The sequence below is a fragment of the Eleutherodactylus coqui genome, chromosome 8 (assembly GCF_035609145.1).
Source record: "Eleutherodactylus coqui strain aEleCoq1 chromosome 8, aEleCoq1.hap1, whole genome shotgun sequence".
NCBI lineage: Eukaryota > Metazoa > Chordata > Amphibia > Anura > Eleutherodactylidae > Eleutherodactylus > Eleutherodactylus coqui.
Window position 1 is genome coordinate 92656293 of NC_089844.1, and position 22340 is coordinate 92678632.

The 22340-nt window shown below is 44.9% G+C and overlaps 1 protein-coding gene across 2 annotated transcripts in view; it reads left to right on the plus strand.

The window, feature by feature from the left end:
• The window catches only part of CACNB4 (calcium voltage-gated channel auxiliary subunit beta 4), a 152161-nt gene extending 131849 nt beyond the window's left edge, over window positions 1-20312 (plus strand). The window contains exons 11-14 of one of the 2 annotated variants that reach the window (XM_066577428.1): window positions 7730-7881; window positions 10917-11012; window positions 12292-12477; window positions 20052-20312. In XM_066577428.1, the coding sequence (XP_066433525.1) occupies window positions 7730-7881; window positions 10917-11012; window positions 12292-12477; window positions 20052-20312 (695 nt within the window). The remainder of the gene's footprint in view (window positions 1-7729; window positions 7882-10916; window positions 11013-12291; window positions 12478-20051) is intronic. The other variant, XM_066577429.1, reaches the window with a different exon arrangement.
• The last annotated feature ends 2028 nt before the right edge of the window (window positions 20313-22340 follow it).

Sequence of the window (22340 nt, forward strand, 5' to 3'; positions counted from 1 at the left end):
CAGTACCACCCGAAAAAAGTTGTACTTGAAGTAAATAGGGATCCATTTAGCAAATTCTTTGTTCATGTCTTCCAAATACACTATGTAAGTAAGAGAAGTGCACTCAAATATATTTAATTTATACTTCACATACGTGTGTGGTGCTGTGTGGGTCTTGATTTGGAGGTCTGCTTTGTGTTGTCGTGTGCTGAAAGTTGAAATTCCTTCTCATTTTCAGCTTTTTAACAGAAGCCTGAAGGTTTTGTGCAAAAATGGGCTGATATTTGGAAATGTTCATAATTTCCTCCACCCTGACTAAGGCCTCATGCCCACAGCCATGACGGGCTCCGCAAGCGGAATACTGCAGCGGAGCCCGTAATGCCCCCCCAAAGACCACGTACTCACCTCCGGATCTGCTGCGTAGCTCCCGTATGACACTGCCAGCGCGCATGCGCAGTACAGCGCATGACGCGCCGGCTGTGTCACACTATACTTCCACTGTGTTACAGCTAATAGCTGTGGTGAAACGCCGTGGATTTCCGCCGCGTCTTAGGCGGGGGAAATCCGGCCGTGGGCATCAGCCCTAAAGCCCAAGTTTCAGCAGCAGAAAATCAGCCCAAAGCAAATTGGCTGCCTCCGCCATCTTTACTGCGGGTATGGTGTTCTTCTAGTGATGCGCAGTCTTGGCTTTACACCAAACATTCCTTTTGGAACTGTGGCAAAAAGTCCCACCATTTTTTTCTCATCAGACCATAACATGTTCTTCCACATATTTTCGGCAGACTTGATGTTGGTTTTGGCAAAAAATAGCCTGGCTTTGATGTTTTTCTTTGTTAGAAAAGGCTTCCGTCTTGCCCTCCTACCCCACAGTCCAGACATATGAAGAATACTGGAGATGGTTGTCACATGCACTACACAACCAGCACTTGCCAGAAACTCCTACAGCTCCTTTAATGTTGCTGTTGGCGTCTTGGCAGCTGTTATGTCCAGCACATTAAAGCACCACACCTCAGTGCGGACACAAGATGGTGTCCTAATAAAACTGCAAACACCTCTCCAGGCAATGATGGAAGGCCTTACTAATCAGAGAAAGTAGGGAACCCTTATCTAAAAGCAGGGTGATTGTCCCATTAAGGACAGCCCCTCTGTCTTAATCTGGGACCTGGCTATCCCTGATTAGGAACCTGGAGAGAGGCATCAAACACAGGATAGGACACTGTTCACACACACTGAACACAGAACACGACAGTTCACACCTCATGTCTGCCCACTTGCACAGACATAGGGAACAAGGCACTGTTCACACCAACACAAATGGTTATGCAAACCACATAGAAATGGAACCCTACACAGAACTCACATGCATACAGCTAGAAAGCCATAGCTAGTCCATGTGTCCTCACTCCAAGGGGAAAGAGAGTCAGCCACCAGTCTGAGATACAGGAAACAGTGGCAGACATCACCCACCTGACACACACATAAGAGATCAGACGCCTGGAAGCCCCACCTGTAAAAAAAGAAGGGAGAAACCTGCAGGTGTATGCACCTGTGTGGTCATTGTATCACATGCTGCTCAATGCACGCACCCCAGAACGCAAGGAGGGGAGGGACAGCAGGTGTCCAGACCATCCTCAGGGAAGGAGAGAAAGAAAATACAGACAAGTATACACAACATCAGCTCTGAGTGGGATTAACACAGAATGCATAGAGATACATAAAATGAACAGCAATCTCTCACAAGAGATGCTGGTATTTCTCTGCATTAGACAAGAAGGGATTGGCTGGAGAAACACCACACCCAGCCAGCTCAATTAACCATCACCTGTGAAGCTGTGCTCATGGAAACCTGTAAAACCACAGGTCCCAGACACACAACCTAATAGTACCTCTCCTTTAAAAAGGGGGCCTCTGGACCCTAAAGGCATAAAAAAAATTATGCAACTCTTCCAAACCGTGCACGTGTACAGGATTTATCTAAAAAGGCCCTGACACCAAGGCAAAGATGGCAAATAAGAAGGAGTAACAAATTGTGAACCTCTGAACAGAACCTCTGTGCCTTACACCACCGGCCTCAGTCACAGAAGTCGGCAAAAAGAGTGTACAGCCCAGAGATGAAAAAAGGGGGAAATCCCTCCTGCTGACATAGCGTGCACAGGACTTATTCGTATGGGCCTAGTGTGGATGCCAGTCAGTCAGCAGAGGGAATAAAACACAGGTACCTACCACACAGGAGTCTGCAGCAAATGATAAGGCTGGTCATTATGTTATTTCCAATGTATCACACTAAAGTGCCACGCCTGAGCACAGACGCAAGATGTTGTCCTATTTAAAACTGCAAAAAACCTCTCATAGTGTTGCAAGGATCAATTGCACCTCTCCGGGCTAAGATGCAAGGACACCTGTCCCTTACTAATCAGGGAGAGTGGGGAACTCCTGCCTAAAAGCGGAGTGATCGTCTCGATAAGGACAGCCACACTGTCCTCATCTGGGACCTGGCTATCCCTGTTTAGGAACCTGGAGATATACACAAAACAAAGGATATGACACTGTTCACACACACTGAATACAGACAGTTCACACCTCATGTTTGGCCACCTGCACAGACATACTGAACAAGTCGCTGTTCACACCAACACGCAAGGTTTTGCATACCTCATAGAATAGAAACCCCACACAGAACTCACATGCATCCAGATAGCAAACCATAGCTAGTCCAAGTGTTCTCACACCAAGGGGAAAGAGAGTCAGCCATCATGCTGACATAGCAGGGAACAGTGTCAGGCATCACCCATCTGACAATCTCCTAAGACATCAGACGCCTGGAGGCCGAAACTGTCGAGGGATAAGGAGAAACCTGCGGTTGTATGCACCTGTGTGGTCACAGTACCAGACACTACTCGATGCACCAACCCCAGGATGCAAGGACGGGCGGGACAACAGGTGTCCAGACCATCCTCAGGGAAGGAGCGAGAGACACTACAAACACGCATGCAGAACACCAGCTCTAAGTGGGGTTAACACAGAATGCATATAGATACATAAAATGACCAGCAATCCCTCACAAGAGATGCTGGTATTTATCTGCAGCAGACAAGAGGGAATTGGCTGGAGAAACACCACACCCAGCCAGCTCAAATAACCCTCCCCTGTAAAGCTGTGCTCATGGAAATCTGTAGAACCACAGGTCCCAGACGCACAACCCAATATCAGCCTCTTGAACCAATTTTCTTCTGGTCTTTTCATCAATTTTTGAGGGATGTCCAGTTCTTGGGAATATCACTGCTGTGTAAAACTTAATCTACTTCTTGCTGACGACTCCACTGTGTTCCATGGTATATGTAATGTCTTGGAAATGTTTTGGTCCCCGTTTTCTGACTGACACCTTCCAACAGTCAGATCCCTTTGATGTGCTGTAAGCTCTTTACGGACGATGGCTTTTGCTGAAAAATGCAACTATGAAATTGGCAGACCTATATACAACCGCATTATTTTAGTTCTGTTATTTCTATTTTTTAACCATAAATGATTTTAGTTTGTTTTTCAGGGAATTGTACAGATAAAAGTCACATTGGAGGTGGAAATTAATGTGAAATGATTATTTTTTTGTCAGATTTTTTAAAATTACAAAAATAGTGCATTTTAAAGGCTGGGTTCACACGGGGCGGAATTGCCGTGCAGACTTTCTGCACGGAAATTCCGCCAGCAGTTTTTATCCCGGGACAAAGCCGCAAAGTGGATGAGATTTGCAAAAATCTCGTCCACACGCTGCGAATAAGCCATTGCAGCCAAACCGCGCTGAAACTGGCATGCCGCGCGGAATTCAAAGCCACGGTATGTCAATTTTATTGCCGTCTCTGCTGCAGCCTCTCTCCTCTCTATGGGGAGAGATTGATGTAGCGGAATGCAGGCAGCAAAGCTGCTTTGAAAACCCCACGCTGAATGGTGCAAGTTTTGAAGCTGCATTTCTGCCACGGAAATCTCATGGTATTTCCGTGCGGTCATTCCGCGAGATTTACGTAGGATTTACGCCCCATGTAAACCCAGCCTTACAGGTGTGTATAGACTTTCTATATCCACTCGGTGTATATTTATTTATTTACACAAATATAGTCAAAAGTTTTAGAACAGCTCAATCAATTTCATCCTAAACAAGCTCAATGGGGTTTAAGTCTGAAGACCTTGCAGGCTGTTCTATTCTTTGAAGCCTACCAGCTTCTTCTTGTTCTCTTCAGTATTTCTGACCAAAACTAGATGTTTTGGATCATTGCTTTGCAGTAACAGGAACCCCTGACCAACTAAGCGTACACCAGAGGGTATTGCATAGTGTATGATAATGCTGTGGCAGCCCTTTTTGTCCAATATGTCAGCCATCCTGCACAAGTACCCAACTCAAATGGTGGTTTTTATTGCACTCTATCATCCTCCTGGAGATGGAAATGTTGGCGTGCTGAATGGGGATCATCACAGATCAGTTGTCGGCCATCATCTTGCGCTTTTAGTTTAGCAGGAAACAGCAGCTGGAGATTTATAGCCTTTTCATGGAGATTGGTGTAAAGACCTTTATATTTTTGGGAGACGGAGGCAGAAAAGTCCTGGAATATTAAGATCCTAAAGTCTCTGACACTCAAGACAGGTTGGCGACAGTAATCTCTGAGAACCTTTTCTTTTACTGCCCAGTTAAAGTATTGCGCAATTACTTGTCTGGAGCGTTGACTTGATCTGGGGGGTCCTATTCTGTAAGCTCGCTCTATGCTAGTTTTATCAGTAGGAATGTCCAAGGAAAGGGCCTTAGGGAGGTCATTTCCCGCAATGTTTTCTGGAATACCCACAAAGTGTAGATTTTTCCTGCGGTCTCGGTTCTCCAGGTCTTCCAGTTTCTCTCTCAGAGCAAGTTTGTTTTCTTGAACCTAGACACTGTGTGTTCCAAGTTAGAGACCTTTATCTTGTAGGTGGTCACTTTGTTCTCTAGGTCTAATTTTTTGAGCATTTGTAGTGAAGAGGGATAGTGGGGAGCTGATAGAGGTATGGAGCATCATCAGTGTCTTATCAAACATTGGCATCAAAAGCCTCAATACCTCTTGCGTTCCTGAGGTGGCCTGTGGGGTCTCAAAGGCTTGAACTGTTTTAATGTAAAACATAGCTGGAAAAACTGAGGTGTTCTAAAACTTTTGACCCCTCTTATATATATACATGCTTACACTGAAATAGTCACTTCATTATTCGCATTAGCTGATTTCTATATTCGTGGTGATGACTTGTGAACATTCTCGCCATATTTTAAGCTGTGTAGTAAGCTATATCCAGTCATCACTAAGGGAAGCGATAATTAGATGTGAACAGCAGATATTCTGAACTTGATAATTTGATGCTGTGTAAACCACTTGCATGCAGATAACAGGTATATATTTAGAGAACATTTGCCATGTCTTGTGTTCCAAGTTATTAATGCTTGAGGACAATTCATTGAGTGCATCAGTCACATGACAAACCATTTTGTTTCGGAGCCTGAAGAAAAAAGTTTGGTACCACGTAATGGCCCTTTCACACTGTAAGATTAGTTGGAAGGAGCATGCAAGCAGCGGTAAAGTAGCGATTGTATATCGTTCGTGTTGCAGTATTTGAGTATGTTCGATTGTTCATTGGAACATAACTGCGTCTCTGGTCACCTCTTCTTCTGCAGCTTTCTAACCAACAAATCTTTAATATGCCTGTTTATACCAAAAGATTTGCAGCAGACGAACAATGATTTTTAGTTCAACTTGAAAGTGTGAGCCAAAGGTTTGAAGACACCTTAATAAACGGAAAATGGTGGATGGGAACACCAACCAGTGTGTGGCATGTTGCTAAGGGGAAGAGGGCAAATCTGTGAGGTGCGGTGTACAATACTTCACCCATTTTCAAAGCTGCCATCTAGGAACCAAGTCGATATTTTAAAATTGGAAGGAGTGCATGTGACATATCTATCTGATAGAGAATGTGATGAGGAATCCAAATCTGTCCTTACACATGGCAGACTTTTTATTCCTTCCAAAGTTATTAATAATTTTCTCTCCGTCGCAGACACAGATATGGCTGCGAGATTAATATGCAAGGAGAGGATAGAGATTATGCGGATCTCCAGGAAGCACAGTACAGAGTAATTTAAGAGAATTTCATTGGTCGGCACCCTAACAGACCACCCAGTCACCATGGCACAGTTGGCAAATTGCTTGCCAAATTTCACCAAACAGATTCTGTGCTGGACCTGCCAAAAAGTGAGCGCAACAAAACTGCCACAGATAAAGCAACAACAATGGCCTTTCTGTTGTTCTTATGCAAGAGCCCACATTGTAGGATCTGTCACAAGAGAACGGAGTAAATAGAACCACTATTGCGCGGACACTAGCTACACAAATGGCACACATACAATGAGGATGTTCCCGATTGCTATGTTGAATTATGGGAATGGGTGTCACTGCAATTGCAATGGGTCCACATTTCAGAGAGACAGTAATGTTCAGTGATGAGGCAAACTTCTACGTGAACAGGGAGGTGAGCAAACATAATCTTCACTTAAGGTCCGACACAAACCAGCATTGGACAGATCCCTCCAAGATGGTTGGCGGACAGAAAGTCTTGGTGTGGTGCAGCGTGTGGGATACGAAGATAGTGGGGCAATCCTTTATTGACAGTAACCTTACTGCTGCCAAGTATCTGCAGCTATTACATGACGAGGTGTGCCCATCACTGTGTAATGAAGATGGCACCTTCCCAGTCTTCTTCAAGCAGGATGGTGCCCCCCACGTGATTTCCATGAGTTTTCATATTAGCAGTTTCTAGAGAAGTGGATTGGGTGTCATGGCCCAGTGGAGTGAGACCACGCTGGCCAGATTTCACCCCCTTGGACTTCTACCTGTGGGGAGATATCAAGTCCAGGGTTTACACAGTGAAAATCCAGAGTCTGGTGCTCATGGAATAGCGGTTCCTGGTTGTCTCTTTATCAGATAAATATGTTACGTGCACCCATTCCCATTTAAAAATATCAACGTGAATATAAGATAACAGCTTTCAAAATGGACACCATGTTGGAAACCGCTCTGTGCAGATTTGCTCCCTTCCCATTAGTAACATGCCATGCACAGGATGGCATTCCCAAGCACCATTTTCCATTTATTCAAGGTTTCCACACCTCTGGACCACCCAGTAGATATAAACATAAAAGGGCACAGACATGGAGAACAATACCAGAACAGGATGAGCAGAGGAGTAAATAGTTAATTAGTCCACAGATAAGGATATGAGAGTTTTATGGTTTCCAAATTGGTTAGTTCAGAGGTCTGGTGCCCCCTCTATCTCTGCACCAGATATCTCAGCCCACCCCACTATTAAACCCTGAAAGTTGTGTTAAGAGTTGAGACCTCCAATTGTGAAAGGACCTCTATTAAAGTAGCCATTCAGTGTAGATTTTTGAACTGACATACCAGTATTGGCCACTTTATTACAATAAAAATAGGTATAACAAATACAAATTCCTTACCAAAATAAAAAAAAGCAAATACTAAAATAACAACTAACCCCTTGAGTTTAATGTAGGCTGAAATATCTGCTGTTGCCAGCAGGGGGTGGTGGATTTGTATCGTTTTCTTCATGTGTCCAATGTCAAATACAATAAAAATATAGAAGTTTTTTTATCTGCTAGTCATAATTAGCTCGCTGACAATTGACTGGATTATATTTGCATAGTGATAATTGCTTCCATTATTTTTTACAGCTGAAGTGCAGAGTGAAATAGAGAGAATCTTTGAGTTGGCTCGGTCTTTACAGCTTGTGATTCTAGATGCAGATACCATTAATCATCCAGCACAACTAATCAAGACGTCATTAGCACCGATTATAGTTCATGTCAAAGTGTCTTCTCCAAAGGTAACAGTATTTGTCACGTGTATGATAGATTCATGTGTAATATCATGTGTTGTACCCACGCTATTTCTTAATATCCACTTCCTGCTTACCCAAGGAGCATATCCACCTTAAATAAGCATCACTAGTAAGTATAATATAAGTCCTCAGGGTGACTTGTTCGGTCAACTTGCTAAAAATTATTTTAGCTTTTCCTTAGTTGTATCTGGTTTTAGGAAAGCAAGGTGGCAGCCAATATGGCCTACATAGCTCCATTTAGAGATTTCACTCACCTTTTCTTTACATAGCGGTGGTGCCAGGTATTGTAGTAGCATTGTGCTTCTCAATCGAATGAGACAACTCTGTACTATCTTGTACCACTACTACTTAAAGTATAATAAGTATGAACGAGTTTGTAAACATTGAAGAGGCTGCGGTGCCCGGACAAAAGAACCATGGCCCATTCGAAGAGCTGTTTAGGGAGGGTACCAAGAGTTGGACGCCAAGAGATCTAATACTAGAGTTGGATGCCCAGAGATTTAATACTACAGTTGGATGCCCACCGATCTTATACTAGAGTTGGACGCCCAGAGATCTAATACTAGAGTTGGATCCCCACCAATCGAATACTGATCTAAGTATATTCCATCAATTTTACAATGTTGGATAAGCCTTTAGAAAATGAAAACAACCCTCCAGATTCAGGACAGAGTTCTATCCTAGAACTGAAGGGTGAAGGACGTATATTATCTGTACTCAATCTTCTTGGTGGTCCCTCCAATCAGCCGATTCCAAGTCCCATATTTTCTAACTACACTATACACTGCTCTGTGATCACATAATCAGCCATGGTCAACCGTGGAGCAGATAACTGCACCTAGAATAAGAGGAACGGCCGAGAAGAACATCTACAGTTGATCATCTATAAGTGACAACCTCTACAGGTCATCTAAAAGGTTCAACCCTCTGGTCCAGGAACAGAATTTTGTCCCGAAAGTGGAGGGTTACTTTAACATGGTTCTGCACAGGGTAGGTGATAGATGTATGATCGCTGGTGCTCCAACTGTTGGTACCAGCAGGGTTCATGAGAACAGCTGTCCTTGAACTCTCTCCCCAGTAAATGGAGTCACAGTGCAAATGCATGACTACAGATCCATTTACTGTCTATGGAAATAGTTGAGTGTTACACTACCAATGCACTATAGGTGATTAGGCAGCCTAACGACGGCTCAAAATCACAAATCATAACTGGCAGAAGGGGTCACAAAGGGCAGGTGAGATCATTTAAGGTAAAATACTTCCTCCACCCTCCAGTCCCAGGATAGAATTTTGTCCCCAAATCAGAGGGTCACTTCTGACATCATTTTGAATCTATTTAGATTAAAAAATTGTATTTAAAGGGGTTTCCACATCAAATATACTTATACCCCAACCATAGGTTAGGATATAAATATCTGACTGCTTGGGGTCAAACCACTGGGACCCCTAGCAATTCTGAGACTGGTGCTCCCAAATGCCCATGTGAATGGAGTGATGTAGTGCATGTATGACCACCACTCCATTCACTTCAATGAAATGGAGGGAGATCAATGCTCTTGGCTATCTTCCTGCATTTCCATCTCAGTGAATGCAGTGGTGGTCACCACCACTCCATTCACATGGGGCATTCAGGGTATGCAGTTATCAGGGATACTGGGAGTCCCAGCAGTCAGACCCCCAGCGATCAGAGATTTATCCCCTATGGTGTGCATAGGGAATAAATCTCTTAAATAGTAAACCCCCTGTAAGAGTAGACATTCACGTAAAGCTGGCCAAAGACATAAAATAATGTTTGTTATATTGGGGTAGATTTACTAGTAGAATTTCCCCAGACACACAGAGTGCAGAATATATGAAGAGGCACGCACCTCTCCATGCATTCAGCGCACCCCCAGCAACTCCATGTGCCTTAACAGAAATCAATGCCTCATCCCAACCAGGCGTACATTTCTGTTATAATTTACGCCAGTTTCTGGAGTAAATTATACATAAGTCTGGCGGTCCAGATGGCCACACCCCCTCCTGACAAGCCACAGCTACTTTTCAAAAAAGTGGCAGGGTTGTTGTGAAAGGCTGCAAAGTCGCCAAATCTTTACACAATCAGCTCTTACACCAAAGTTTGCAACTTTTCTTTACCAGAAAACTGGTATAAAAGCCTTCTTGAATGTTCTCCAATATTTCTACCGAGGGAATGAGATAAGCAACCACCAGGTACACCTGACACGACTTATCTTAAGGGAAATAAAAGTTAACCTGATCCCTGTATCTTCCTTCAGGAGGTGTCGGAGGACTATCTCCATAGAGAATAGATTGTTGGCAGATCCCATTGAAATTGGTGGGTTCCACCAACAGCAATATCCAGGCTATGAGCAGCATTAGAGTGAGACAGTCCTATTTTATAGTCTTTTTTCTGACTATTACGACCCCCATACAAAAAAAAGTTGACTGAAACCATTCATTTCCGTGTGATCGGTCAACTATCATATGTAGGCTTTCCTATTCTTTCCCAACAGATGATGTTGGGGGGAAAAAGGGGATGTGGTACATTGAATTTCAACAATCCTTTTGTACCTCCCTATCCCTATGGAAAAGACTTTGCCTTCAATAACCAAGTAGTGGTTGAAGGGGGACAGTGTACCATTGCATTCATTTATGGCATATCGTCGGGGTATGCAATGAATATAGCATTATTTATTGGGTCTTAGTCTGACCACTTAGACCCCCACTATTAACGGAAAATTACCACATCCAAAGTGTCATGTGACTCTTTCGGCACCTTTCAACCCAGCTTTTCTAGGGACACAGTGTTGACCCATTATAATCTATCGTGTGAGCATCATGGCCTCTTCATTTTACCTTACTAGCCATAAAACTATAATCTAGTTGCAAAAATTGAGGCAAGTGTCACAATGTTTTTTTGTATGTTTTTGCTAATTTTTGCAAATGTATTGTGTTCCACTGTGCAAGATGTCCCCATGAAATGTTACTGTTGGAAAAAAACGCTGATGTTTTAATTCCAGGTATTACAGCGACTCATTAAATCCAGAGGAAAATCCCAAAGCAAACACTTAAATGTACAATTAGTAGCTGCTGACAAACTTGCCCAGTGCCCACCAGTGAGTATACATAATTTAATCTTACTTTAGTTCAATGTGCAGAATATACCAATGCACCTCTGGGTCCGGCACCCATCTCCAGAACAAAGGTCCCTCAACCTCTGTGTCACTGGCCACAACATACAGGCTGAGAATGAATGCAAAGGTGGTCGCAAATGCCCACAGATCTCTCTATTCACTTTTATGGAATTTATAGGAAACAAGAGAGAATCTCTCCATTTATTGGTCAACTGAATGTAGGGGCCGACTCACCAGCCATTAGGGCTTGGGGAACCCCATTTTAGAGATCAGTGCCAGAGCCAGAGGTAAAACCCGCACCTATTAGACATTTATGCTATATCTTGTGAATAAACCATAAATGTCTAAGATGGTAATAATGCAGGTTCTGTGTGGGCAGAACACGAACCCGAGAGTCAGACAAACCAAAGAGAATCCTTGGGTCATGCTCGGCCGCTCAGGCCCTGCACTTTAATCGCCTAGTTTGGTGTTTAAGGGGGCAACTATTTTTGAGGATTTTTGGCTTTTTAAAAGCCATAATTTATTTTATTTTTACATCAGCATAGCCGTATGATGGCTTCCTCTTTGTGTGGTGGGCTGTAGTTTATATCAGTACCACTTTGGGGTATATATAATGTATTATATAAATTTCAAACATTTTTCTTTGAGGGGGGACTGAAAGAACGCATCAATTCTGCCATTCTTGATGGCATTCACTACGCAGTATAAATTACATGTTAACTTTTTCTTCAGAACAATTACGACAATACCAAAATAATACTGTTTTTATTTTTGTTTTTTTCCACTTTTTTTTTTACATCACTGCATTCAAAGACCCAGAACTTTTTAGTGACATTGACTGAGCCGTGCAAGGGCTCGTTTTTTTGCATGGCAGCTATAGTTTTTATTGGTACCATTTGGATGTATATAAGACTTTTTTGATCATTTTTATTATGTTTTTTTGGAGGCCAAATGAACAAAAACAAATTTGACTCCATTTTTTTTTTACCATTTATTGTGCATGATAAAAAGTGCATTCAATTTATTGAATGGGTCGTGACAGAAGCAACAATGTCAAACATAATGTATGTGTACGTCATGTGGCGGGAAGGGCTTAAGGAGAACACTAATTACACTAGCTGGGTTCTTTGCCGTACCTATGTAGCAATCATTTTGGGATTGGAAATAGCATCTATACTCGCCATAAAAGAGAGCATGCATTTTGTCTCTGCGTATCCTAAGAGATTCACTATCTAAATTTGCACTTATTTTTGGTGTACAGGAAATGTTTGATGTAATTTTGGATGAGAATCAACTAGAAGACGCCTGTGAGCACTTGGCGGATTATCTAGAAGCTTATTGGCGAGCCACACACACCACTAGTAGCACACCCATGACTCCTCTTCTAGGAAGAAATCTAGGATCCACGGCACTTACATCATATCCAACAGCAATCTCTGGATTACAGGTATCACTCATGGGATGACAAGATTCAAGGAGTTGTGTGGTTCCAAATTAAAAAAAATTTTACCAGCTAGGCATGAGTTACAATAAAAAAATAACTCAAAAAATAAGGAAGCAGCAGCACTCAAAAAATCAGGTGTGAGGTGTGGGTACTGTGTGCAGGCTCCACTGGTCCCTACTCCTGGAACCACAGTGTCAGAAAAAAGTAGAATAGAGGAGCAGCACCACCAGTACTCCAAAATATGCTATTTTAATTCAATGCATAAAAATGTGGCAGCAATGTTTCAACTCCAACAGAGCTTGAAAAAGACTCCGTTGGAGTTGAAACGTTGCTGTCCCATTTTTTGTGCATTGAATAAAAATAGCATATTTTGGAGTACTGGTGGTGCTGCTCTTCTCTTCTACAATAAAAAATAAAACATACTCACCAGTCTTCACATCTAACCATCTCCGCTGCCCTGTCCTTCGCCGCCCAAAGTCAGGTGCCCTCTGTGGCCAATCAAAGGCTGCAGTGTCACCTTTGCAAACTCCTGGCATCATGGCACCAAGGATTTGAGAACTGATGCCAGGAGTTTGGAGGGTGACACTACAGCCTCTGACTTCCGGCAGTGGAGAACGAGGATGGGGTGAGCATGCTTTATTTTAACTCATGGTCAGCCAGTGAAAATGTTTCATTTGAAACCACACAATCACTTTATAGCGGTTGTCCATAATTTTTAAAAATAACCCTAACAGGAGTGGAGCAAAAGTAGCATGTTACCATGTTGGCCAGAAAAATCTATGTGATGTTAAATACTTGTATAGAAAAGACAAAAGTATTATAGAGGTAAAACCTTTCTTGGCTAACCAGAAAATTTGCAGTCTTTATAAAAACAAAATCTATAGTGCACGCATGTTCTATATTTTGTAGGTACGTGCGTTTGACACGTACCTGCAACATGGATGTGAACACACCATAGGGAACCAATGGTTCTAATAGACGCGTGGTTTTGTGTGGCCGTATGTATAAACACAGTCGTCTGAATGAGCCCTAATGGATAGTTACATTATAACATACGTTTGCAGTTAATCTATGTCTTATGTGTATAGTAAGTTTACAAATGCTTTGCTTTACTTATCCTGTACCGATTTTGCATTACATAATGTTTTCTCCTGTCACTTCCAATACTGCCTTGAGTATTCTAGTTTCATGTCAGCTCTATACGGTCACATTTCTCCCCGTAGCTTTTTTTCTCCCATATGGAATAGGATAGTAGGCTACGCTATTTTATACAACAGTTTAAAAAAGGGTATATTGCGTGATATACGTTTTTTACTAGAGATGAACGAGCACCAAAATGCTCGAGTGCTTGGTACTCGGGACGAAATTAGCGCGATGCTCGAGGGTTCGTTTTGAGTAACGAACTCCATTGAAGTCAATGGGCGACCCGAGCATTTTTGTATATCGCCGATGCTCGCTAAGGTTTTCATTTGTGAAAATCTGGGCAATTCAAGAAAGTGATGGGAACGACACAGCAACAGATAGGGCAGGCGAGGGGCTACATGGTGGGCTGCATCTCAAGTTCCCAGGTCCCACTATTAAGCCACAATAGCGGCAAGAGTGGGCCCCCCCCTCCCAACAATTTTTACTTCTGAAAAGCCCTCATTAGCAATGCATACCTTAGCTAAGCACCACACTACCTCCAACAAAGCACAATAACTGCCTGCATGACACTCTGCTGCCACTTCTCCTGGGTTACATGCTGCACGACCCAGTGTCCACAGCGCACACCAAATTGTCCCTGCGCAGCCTTCAGCTGCCCTCATGCCTATTTATAAGTGCGCCTGCCATGAGGAGGAACCGCAGGCACACACTGCAGAGGGTTGGCACGGCTAGGCAGCGACCCTCTTTAAAAGGGGCGGGCCGATAGCCCACAATGCTGTACAGAAGCAATGAGAAATATAATCCTGTGCCACCGCCATCAGGAGCTGCACACGTGGGCATAGCAATGGGGAACCTATGTGCCACACACTATTCATTCTGTCAAGGTGTCTGCATGCCCCAGTCAGACCGCGTTTTTTTATAAATAGTCACAGGCAGGTACAACTGGGAATCCCCAACTCCGCAATGGGAATTCCGTGTGCACCCACAGCATGGGTGGCTCCCTGGAACCCACCGGCTGTACATAAATGTATCCCATTGCAGTGCCCTGGACAGCAGAGCTAACGTCAGATTAAATGCAGGTGGGCTACGGCCCACACTGCATGCCCCAACCTGACCGGGCTTTTTAATTCATAGACACAGGCAGGTACAACTCCCTATTGTGAAGTCCCTGTGGACTGACAGCATGGGTGGGTGCCAGGAAGCCACCGGCGGCACATGAATATATCCCATGGCATTGCCCATCACAGCTGAGGTAATGTCATGTTTAATGCAGGTGGGCTTCGGCCCACACTGCATGCCCCAGTCAGACTGGGGTTCTTTAGAAGTGGACACATGTAGTTACAACTCCCTGTGGACCGACAGCATGGGTGGCTCCCTGGAACCCACCGGCGGTACATAAATATATCCCATTGCAGTGCCCAGCACAGCTGATGTAACGTCAGCTGTAATGCAGGTGGGCAAAAAATTAATTGGATTACACTGTAGACGAGGGCCCCAAAAAATGGTGTACCAACAGTACTAATGTACCTCAGAAAAATTGCCCATGCCCAACCAAGAGGGCAGGTGAAACCCATTAATCGCTTTGGTTAATGTGGCTTAATTGGTAACTAGGCCTGGAGGCAGCCCAGTTACAATAAAAATTGGTTGAGGTGAAAGTTTCAACGCTTTAATGAGCATTGAAACGTATAAAAATTGTTTACAAAAATTATATGACTGAGCCTTGTGGCCCTAAGAAAAATTGCCCGTTCGGCGTGATTACGTCAGGTTTCAGGAGGAGGAGCAGGAGGAGGAGGATGAATATTATACACAGATTGATGAAGCAAAAATGTCCCCGTTTTTGATGGTGATAGAGAACGATGCTTCCATCCGCGGGTGCAGCCTACGTATTGCTTAGGTATCGCTGCTGTCCGCTGGTGAAGAAGAGAAGTCTGGGGAAATCCAGGCTTTGTTCATCTTGATGAGTGTAAGCCTGTCGGCACTGTCGGTTGACAGGCGGGTACGCTTATCCGTGATGTTTCCCCCAGCCGCACTAAACACCCTCTCTGACAAGACGCTAGCCGCAGGACAAGCAAGCACCTCCAGGGCATACAGCGCGAGTTCAGGCCACGTGTCCAGCTTCGACACCCAGTAGTTGTAGGGGGCTGAGGCGTCACCGAGGACGGTCGTGCGATCGGCTACGTACTCCCTCACCATCCTTTTACAGTGCTCCCGCCAACTCAGCCTTGACTGGGGAGCGGTGACACAGTCTTGCTGGGGAGCCATAAAGCTGGCAAAGGCCTTAGAGAATGTTCCCCTGCCTGCGCTGTACATGCTGCCTGATCTCTGCGCCTCCCCTGCTATCTGGCCCTCGGAACTGCGCCTTCTGCCACTAGCGCTGTCGGATGGGAATGCTACCATCAGTTTGTCCGCCAGGGTCCTGTGGTATAGCATCACTCTCGAACCCCTTTCCTCTTCGGGTATGAGAGTGGAAAGGTTCTCCTTATACCGTGGGTCGAGCAGTGTGTACACCCAGTAATCCGTAGTGGCCAGAATGCGTGTAACACGAGGGTCACGAGAAAGGCATCCTAACATGAAGTCAGCCATTTGTGCCAGGGTACCTGTATGCAACACATGGCTGTCCTCACTAGGAAGATCACTTTCAGGATCCTCCTCCTCCTCCGGCCATACACGCTGAAAGGATGACAGGCAAGCAGCATGGGTACCCTCAGCAGTGGGCCAAGCTGTCTCTTCCCCCTCCTCCTCATGCTCCTCCCCCTCCTCCTCAACGCGCTGAGATATAGACATGAGGGTGCTCTGACTATCCAGCGACATACTGTCTTCCCCGTCTGCGTTTCCAAGCGCAAAGCGTCTGCCTTTATGCTTTGCAGGGAACTTCTCAAGAGGCATAGCAGAGGAATGGTGACGCTAATGATTGCAGCATCCCCGCTCACCATCTGGGTAGACTCCTCAAAGTTTCCAAGGACCTGGCAGATGGCTGCCAACCAGGCCCACTCTTCTGTAAAGAATTGAGGAGGCTGACTCCCACTACGCCTCCCATGTTGGAGTTGGTATTCCACTATAGCTCTATGCTGCTCATAGAGTCTGGCCAACATGTGGAGCGTAGAGCTCCACCGTGTGGGCACGTCGCACAGCAGTCGGTGCACTGGCAGATTAAACCGATGTTGCAGGGTCCGCAGGGTGGCAGCGTCCGTCTTGGAGTTGCGGAAATGTGCGCTGACCCGGCGCACCTTTCCGAGCAGGTATGACAAGTGTGGGTAGCTTTTCAGAAAGCGCTGAACCACAAAATTAAAGACATGGGCCAGGCATGGCACGTGCGTGAGGCTGCCGAGCTGCAGAGCCGCCACCAGGTTACGGCCGTTGTCACACACGACCATGCCCGGTTGGAGGCTCAGCGGCGCAAGCCAGCGGTCGGTCTGCTCTGTCAGACCCTGCAGCAGTTCGTGGGCCGTGTGCCTCTTCTCTCCTAAGCTGAGTAGTTTCAGCACGGCCTGCTGACGCTTGCCCACCGCTGTGCTGCCACGCCGCGCGACAGCGACTGCTGGCGACGTGCTGCTGCTGCTGCCACATCTTGATTGCGAGACAGAGGTTGCGTTGGAGGAAGAGGAGGAGGAGGGTGGTTTAGTGGAGGAAGCATACACCGCCGCAGATACCAGCACCGAGCTGGGGCTCGCAATTCTGGGGGTGGGTAGGACGTGAGCGGTCCCAGGCTCTGACTCGGTCCAAGCCTCCACTAAATTCACCCAATGTGCCGTCAGGGAGATATAGTGGCCCTGCCCGCCTGTGCTTGTCCATGTGTCCGTTGTTAAGTGGACCTTGGCAGTAACCGCGTTGGTGAGGGCGCGTACAATGTTGCGGGAGACGTGGTCGTGCAGGGCTGGGACGGCACATCGGGAAAAGTAGTGGCAACTGGGAACCGAGTAGCGCGGGGCCACCGCCGCCATCATGCTTTTGAAAGCCTCTGTTTCCACAAGCCTATACGGCGGCATCTCCAGGCTGATCAATTTGGCAATGTGCACGTTTAACGCTTGAGCGTGCGGGTGCGTGGCGGCGTACTTGCGCTTGCACTCAAACAGTGGCGCTAGCGATGTCTGGACGCTGCGCTGAGAGACATTGCTGGATGGGGCAGAGGACAGCGGAGGTGAGGGTGTGGGTGCAGGCCAGGAGACGGTAGTGCCTGTGTCCTCAGAGGGGGGTTGGATCTCAGTGGCAGGTTTGGGCACAGGGGGAGAGGCAGTGGTGCAAACCGGAGGCGGTGAACGGCCTTCGTCCCACCTTGTGGGGTGCTTGGCCATCATATGCCTGCGCATGCTGGTGGTGGTGGCTCCCCAGCTGATCTTGGCGCGACAAAGGTTGCACACCACTGTTCGTCGGTCGTCAGGCGTCGCTGTGAAAAACTGCCACACCGTAGAGCACCTTGACCTCTGCAGGGTGGCATGGCGCGAGGGGGCGCTTTGGGAAACAGTTGGTGGATTATTCGGTCTGGCCCTGCCTCTACCCCTGGCCACCGCACTGGCTCGGCCTGTGCCCACACCCTGACTTGGGCCTCCGCGTCCTCGCCCGTGTCCACGTCCTCTAGGCCTACCCCTCAGCATGCTGTATTACCAGTAGTGCAGAAACAGAACGCTGTAATTAAATGTGCCACTTATTGGCCTGTGGTTGGAGGCTGACTTCGCTTACGGAACGCACAGCAGAGCCAGGAAATAATTTTGCGCAAGCCTGCTGTAACACTTAGCTGGCTGCGTATGAATTAGGACAACTACCCCCAGCACAGACCCAGTACACTGAGGACGGTCACAGGCAGCCCAAATAGATTTTTTTTCCCAAATGTTTTTGGAAAGGCCCACTGCCTATATTCAATAAATATGTCTTCTGTCCCTGCCTCACCACCACTACTGGCCCTGGACTATGTATAATTACTGCAGGGCGCAATGCTCTGCACGGCCGATATACAAAAAAAAAAAAATGTGCAACACTGCAAAAAGCAGCCTCCACACTACTGCACACGGTTAGATGTGGCCCTAAGAAGGACCGTTGGGGTTCTTGAAGCCTAAAATAACTCCTAACGCTCTCCCTATAGCAGCTCCGGCACCAGCAGCACTTTCCCTGATCTCTGTCAGAATGCATCTGAGGCGAACCGCGGGAGGGGCCGATTTATATACTCGGGTGACACCTGATCTCGCCAGCCACTCACAGCAGGGGGGTGGTATAGGGCTTGAACGTCGCAGGGGGAAGTTGTAATGCCTTCCCTGTCTTTCTATTGGCCAGAAAAGCGCGCTAACGTCTCAGAGATGAAAGTGAAAGTAACCCGAACATCGCATGGTGCTCGTTTCGAATAACGAGCATCTCGAACACGCTAATACTCGAACGAGTATCAAGCTCGGACGAGTACGTTCGCTCATCTCTATTTTTTACAATGAGAGCCTTTGGATGATGTATCCCACTGTATGCCTTAGTGACAGAGGTACCCGTTGGGGGGCTTTTCCGAGCGTATATTCCAAACATAGACTGAAAATTAGGTATACGTGGCCCCTGTGATAGTTGTCATTTTTGTGCAAACTTTATTAATATGGTAATATGGCTGTAATCTGCAGAGCAACCCAGTAGCAATTGTTCTGCAGCGCCACAACAGGGGAAATACATTGGTACATATATATTACAAATACATGTAATACAGGGGTATTACATTGTGCACATTGAAGGCAATGTGCAATCTAAGTATATCATTGGCACACTGGAGAGAGAGAGATGCTGTTTATAGCCATTCTATGCTCTGGGTAATTTATGGAGGCCCTGAAAAGGGATCCCCTCCAAATGACCAGAAAGATTAATAGACAACCCCTTTAACACAACCATTCAGTTTCAGGACAAAATTCTGTCCTGGACTGGAGGTGGAGGTGGGTATATTAACTGCTGTTGTTGTTCTTTGCCGTCCCTCCAATCCATCGGTTCTGGGCTTAATTGTTGGCCATCCAAGATGTTTGCAGCAATTTTCTATCTACTTAATGCATACTGTGCACTGCTTTATGATTGGCCAGTGTTGATCAGGTGAGTAGCACTGGCCAATCGGGGAGCAGATATAGTGCACTGGTAGGAATTAGGTAGTTAGAAGAATGCGTTGCCCATCTTGGATGGCAAAAAACTGGACCCGGAACCGGGGGGGGGGGGGGGTTAGAGGGATGGCAGAGAAGAATAACAGCAGGTAATATACACCCCTACAGCCCTTGCCTTCAGCTCTTGGTATAGAATTTTGTCCCAAAACTGGAGGGTCGCTTTAAGTTCAGTACAAGATAATGAAAGTTAATAGGAAGATTAAAACATGAAGCTACCCTTTAAGGTGAAAATGAAAAGACAAGTGCAGTTATAATGGTCAAATACTACAGAAGCAGACTGAAGCACCTTCAAAAATGTCTTCTCATTTAATTGACTATTTTCAGAGCCAACGCATGAGACACAGTAACCACTCGACTGAAAATTCCCCCATCGAGAGACGAAGTTTAATGACCTCAGATGAAAATTATCACAATGAAAGAGCTCGGAAAAGCAGAAACCGCTTGTCTTCCAGTTCTCAACACAGTCGTGACCATTATCCTCTTGTGGAAGAAGAGTACTCCGACTCCTACCAGGACACTTATAAACCTCATCGGAACCGCGGCTCCCCGGGAGGATATAGCCATGATTCCAGGCACAGGCTTTGAGTTTTTTTGAACTTGAGTAAAAAAAAAAAAAAGAAAAAAAAAAGATAGTGGTCACTGACCGGTTTGCTGTCCAGGAAACTTACAGTGCATTTTTTTTGTTTTGCACTGCAGGTCAGACAGACAACAAAAAGGTCAAGTTACTTACAGCAACATAAGGTAGATAGAATATACAAATCACTTTATTTTGCCAGCTGTAAGAGTGTCACTTGATGCTACATCACAGGCAAAATGCTTAACCACATCCATAAGTATATGCGTGTAGGTAGAAATTTATTGTGCCCTTTCGACAGACCTCTTTGCTTTGACATTTCCATTTGAGCAGTAATGTGTTTACATGGATTATTGCACACATCCATTTTGTAGTCTAGGGTAGGGGGCGTCCACTTTACTTCTTGATAACCTGGGCCGTTGAAGTCTTGGAAATCTCCTTGCATGAGGATCAATGAAATGACCTAATAAAGCATGGGTGGGGCTTGCCGAGGGACTTATTCAGGGGCAAGTCCTCACAGTGGTCGTAATAGGGATAAGTCTCTTATTGGGTTCTCCAATGTGTCTTCTATGATCATTTTTGTTACCTGAAAATATTATAGCTTTTAACAATGGCAAAAGTAGGTCTTTGAGAGTGAGCCACCAATAGGGTCTCTTTGGTAGATACCTCCCATGGCCAAGCAAAGGACTTACGATAACTATAGAAAGCTCAATTTTTCTACTTAATACGGTGAGTGAGCCATGTGGGGGGGGGGGAGCAAGCACAATAGGGTGCTTCAGTCTTATTGTAAAATTGATTTGGAATGGACATGATCCTCTCTTCCATGTGTATGTTCGAGTTATCTCGCCAACATTGGTGAGACATCTGTCAACAGCCATTAGACATGGGCTACACTGCAAATTTTTGTAGCAATACAGATAAATTTCAACTGTCAAGCTGCAGTCCAAAGGAACCCGTTACCCATTGAGTTGTATGCACTCTTGTAGACCGCAGCTGTCTTTCAACAATGAGCAGCATTACAAAAATTTTCAGCGTAGCCCTAAGCCTTATAAACAGGTGGTTTCGATTGACGATTCCAGTTGACCTTCCATTGGTGGTCTCCCTAGTAGAGCAACCTGGTCATAGCATATGAAACTTTAGTTAAAGCTATACCCATGTGAGGAGATTATTATGGTTTAACCGGCCCATGGCTTTTGAGGATTTTAGTAGGTCACTTCTGCTTTAGGGTACTTGTCAAGGCACGTATAGGAACAATTTCCCGCACTGGGAAATTTCCAAAAGAACAGTTCCAGTTGGAACCAATTTATAAAGCCAATTCCTGTTGGAATTTGGATAAATTGACTGGAAAGTCTAACTTCAGCATGTTGCATTCACTTTAAAAATAACCTGGACAGGCTTATAGGTGGGATGGGTATAGAAAAGAGGGCGTTTAATAAAAAAAAAAAAATTAAATCTCTATACACATTTATTTTTACTATATAAAACGTATCGTCAGCAGGTTTCATATTAATAATAGTAATACGCAAGAAAAAATAGACAGATCTCCAAAGTGACTTCTAAAACTTTCCATAAATCTGATTTGAATTCTTTTAGATTTTTAAGCAGATTCTTAGATTTGATTTTTCTTTTGTGTGTGTAGAACCAATAGAGAAAAAACTGGGCAATAATGACATCTGATTTCATCATAACTGATACACTTTGGGAAAAAATCACTGCAGACAGTACTTAGTATTACTCAGTTGTTACAGCAAAAAATAATCTAATTTTCTACTTTAATGCAAAAAATAGACATATTTTGAAACTGCAATGTCTTTATGCTATAGAAAAAATTTGAAATGTGGATAATGTCAAAGTTGAAAGTTAAAGGGGTTGTTCAAGTTGTGCCTTTTTACTTAAAAGCCTTTACCATGCAGTAAAATAACTAATTTTCTGCATGGGAAAGGCTCTTTAGTAGAAACCTACAACTTGGAAAACCTTTTTACTCTTGGCCAGGCACCTTTAGGTACCAAAATGGATTTATTATGTCTTTTTAGCAATCA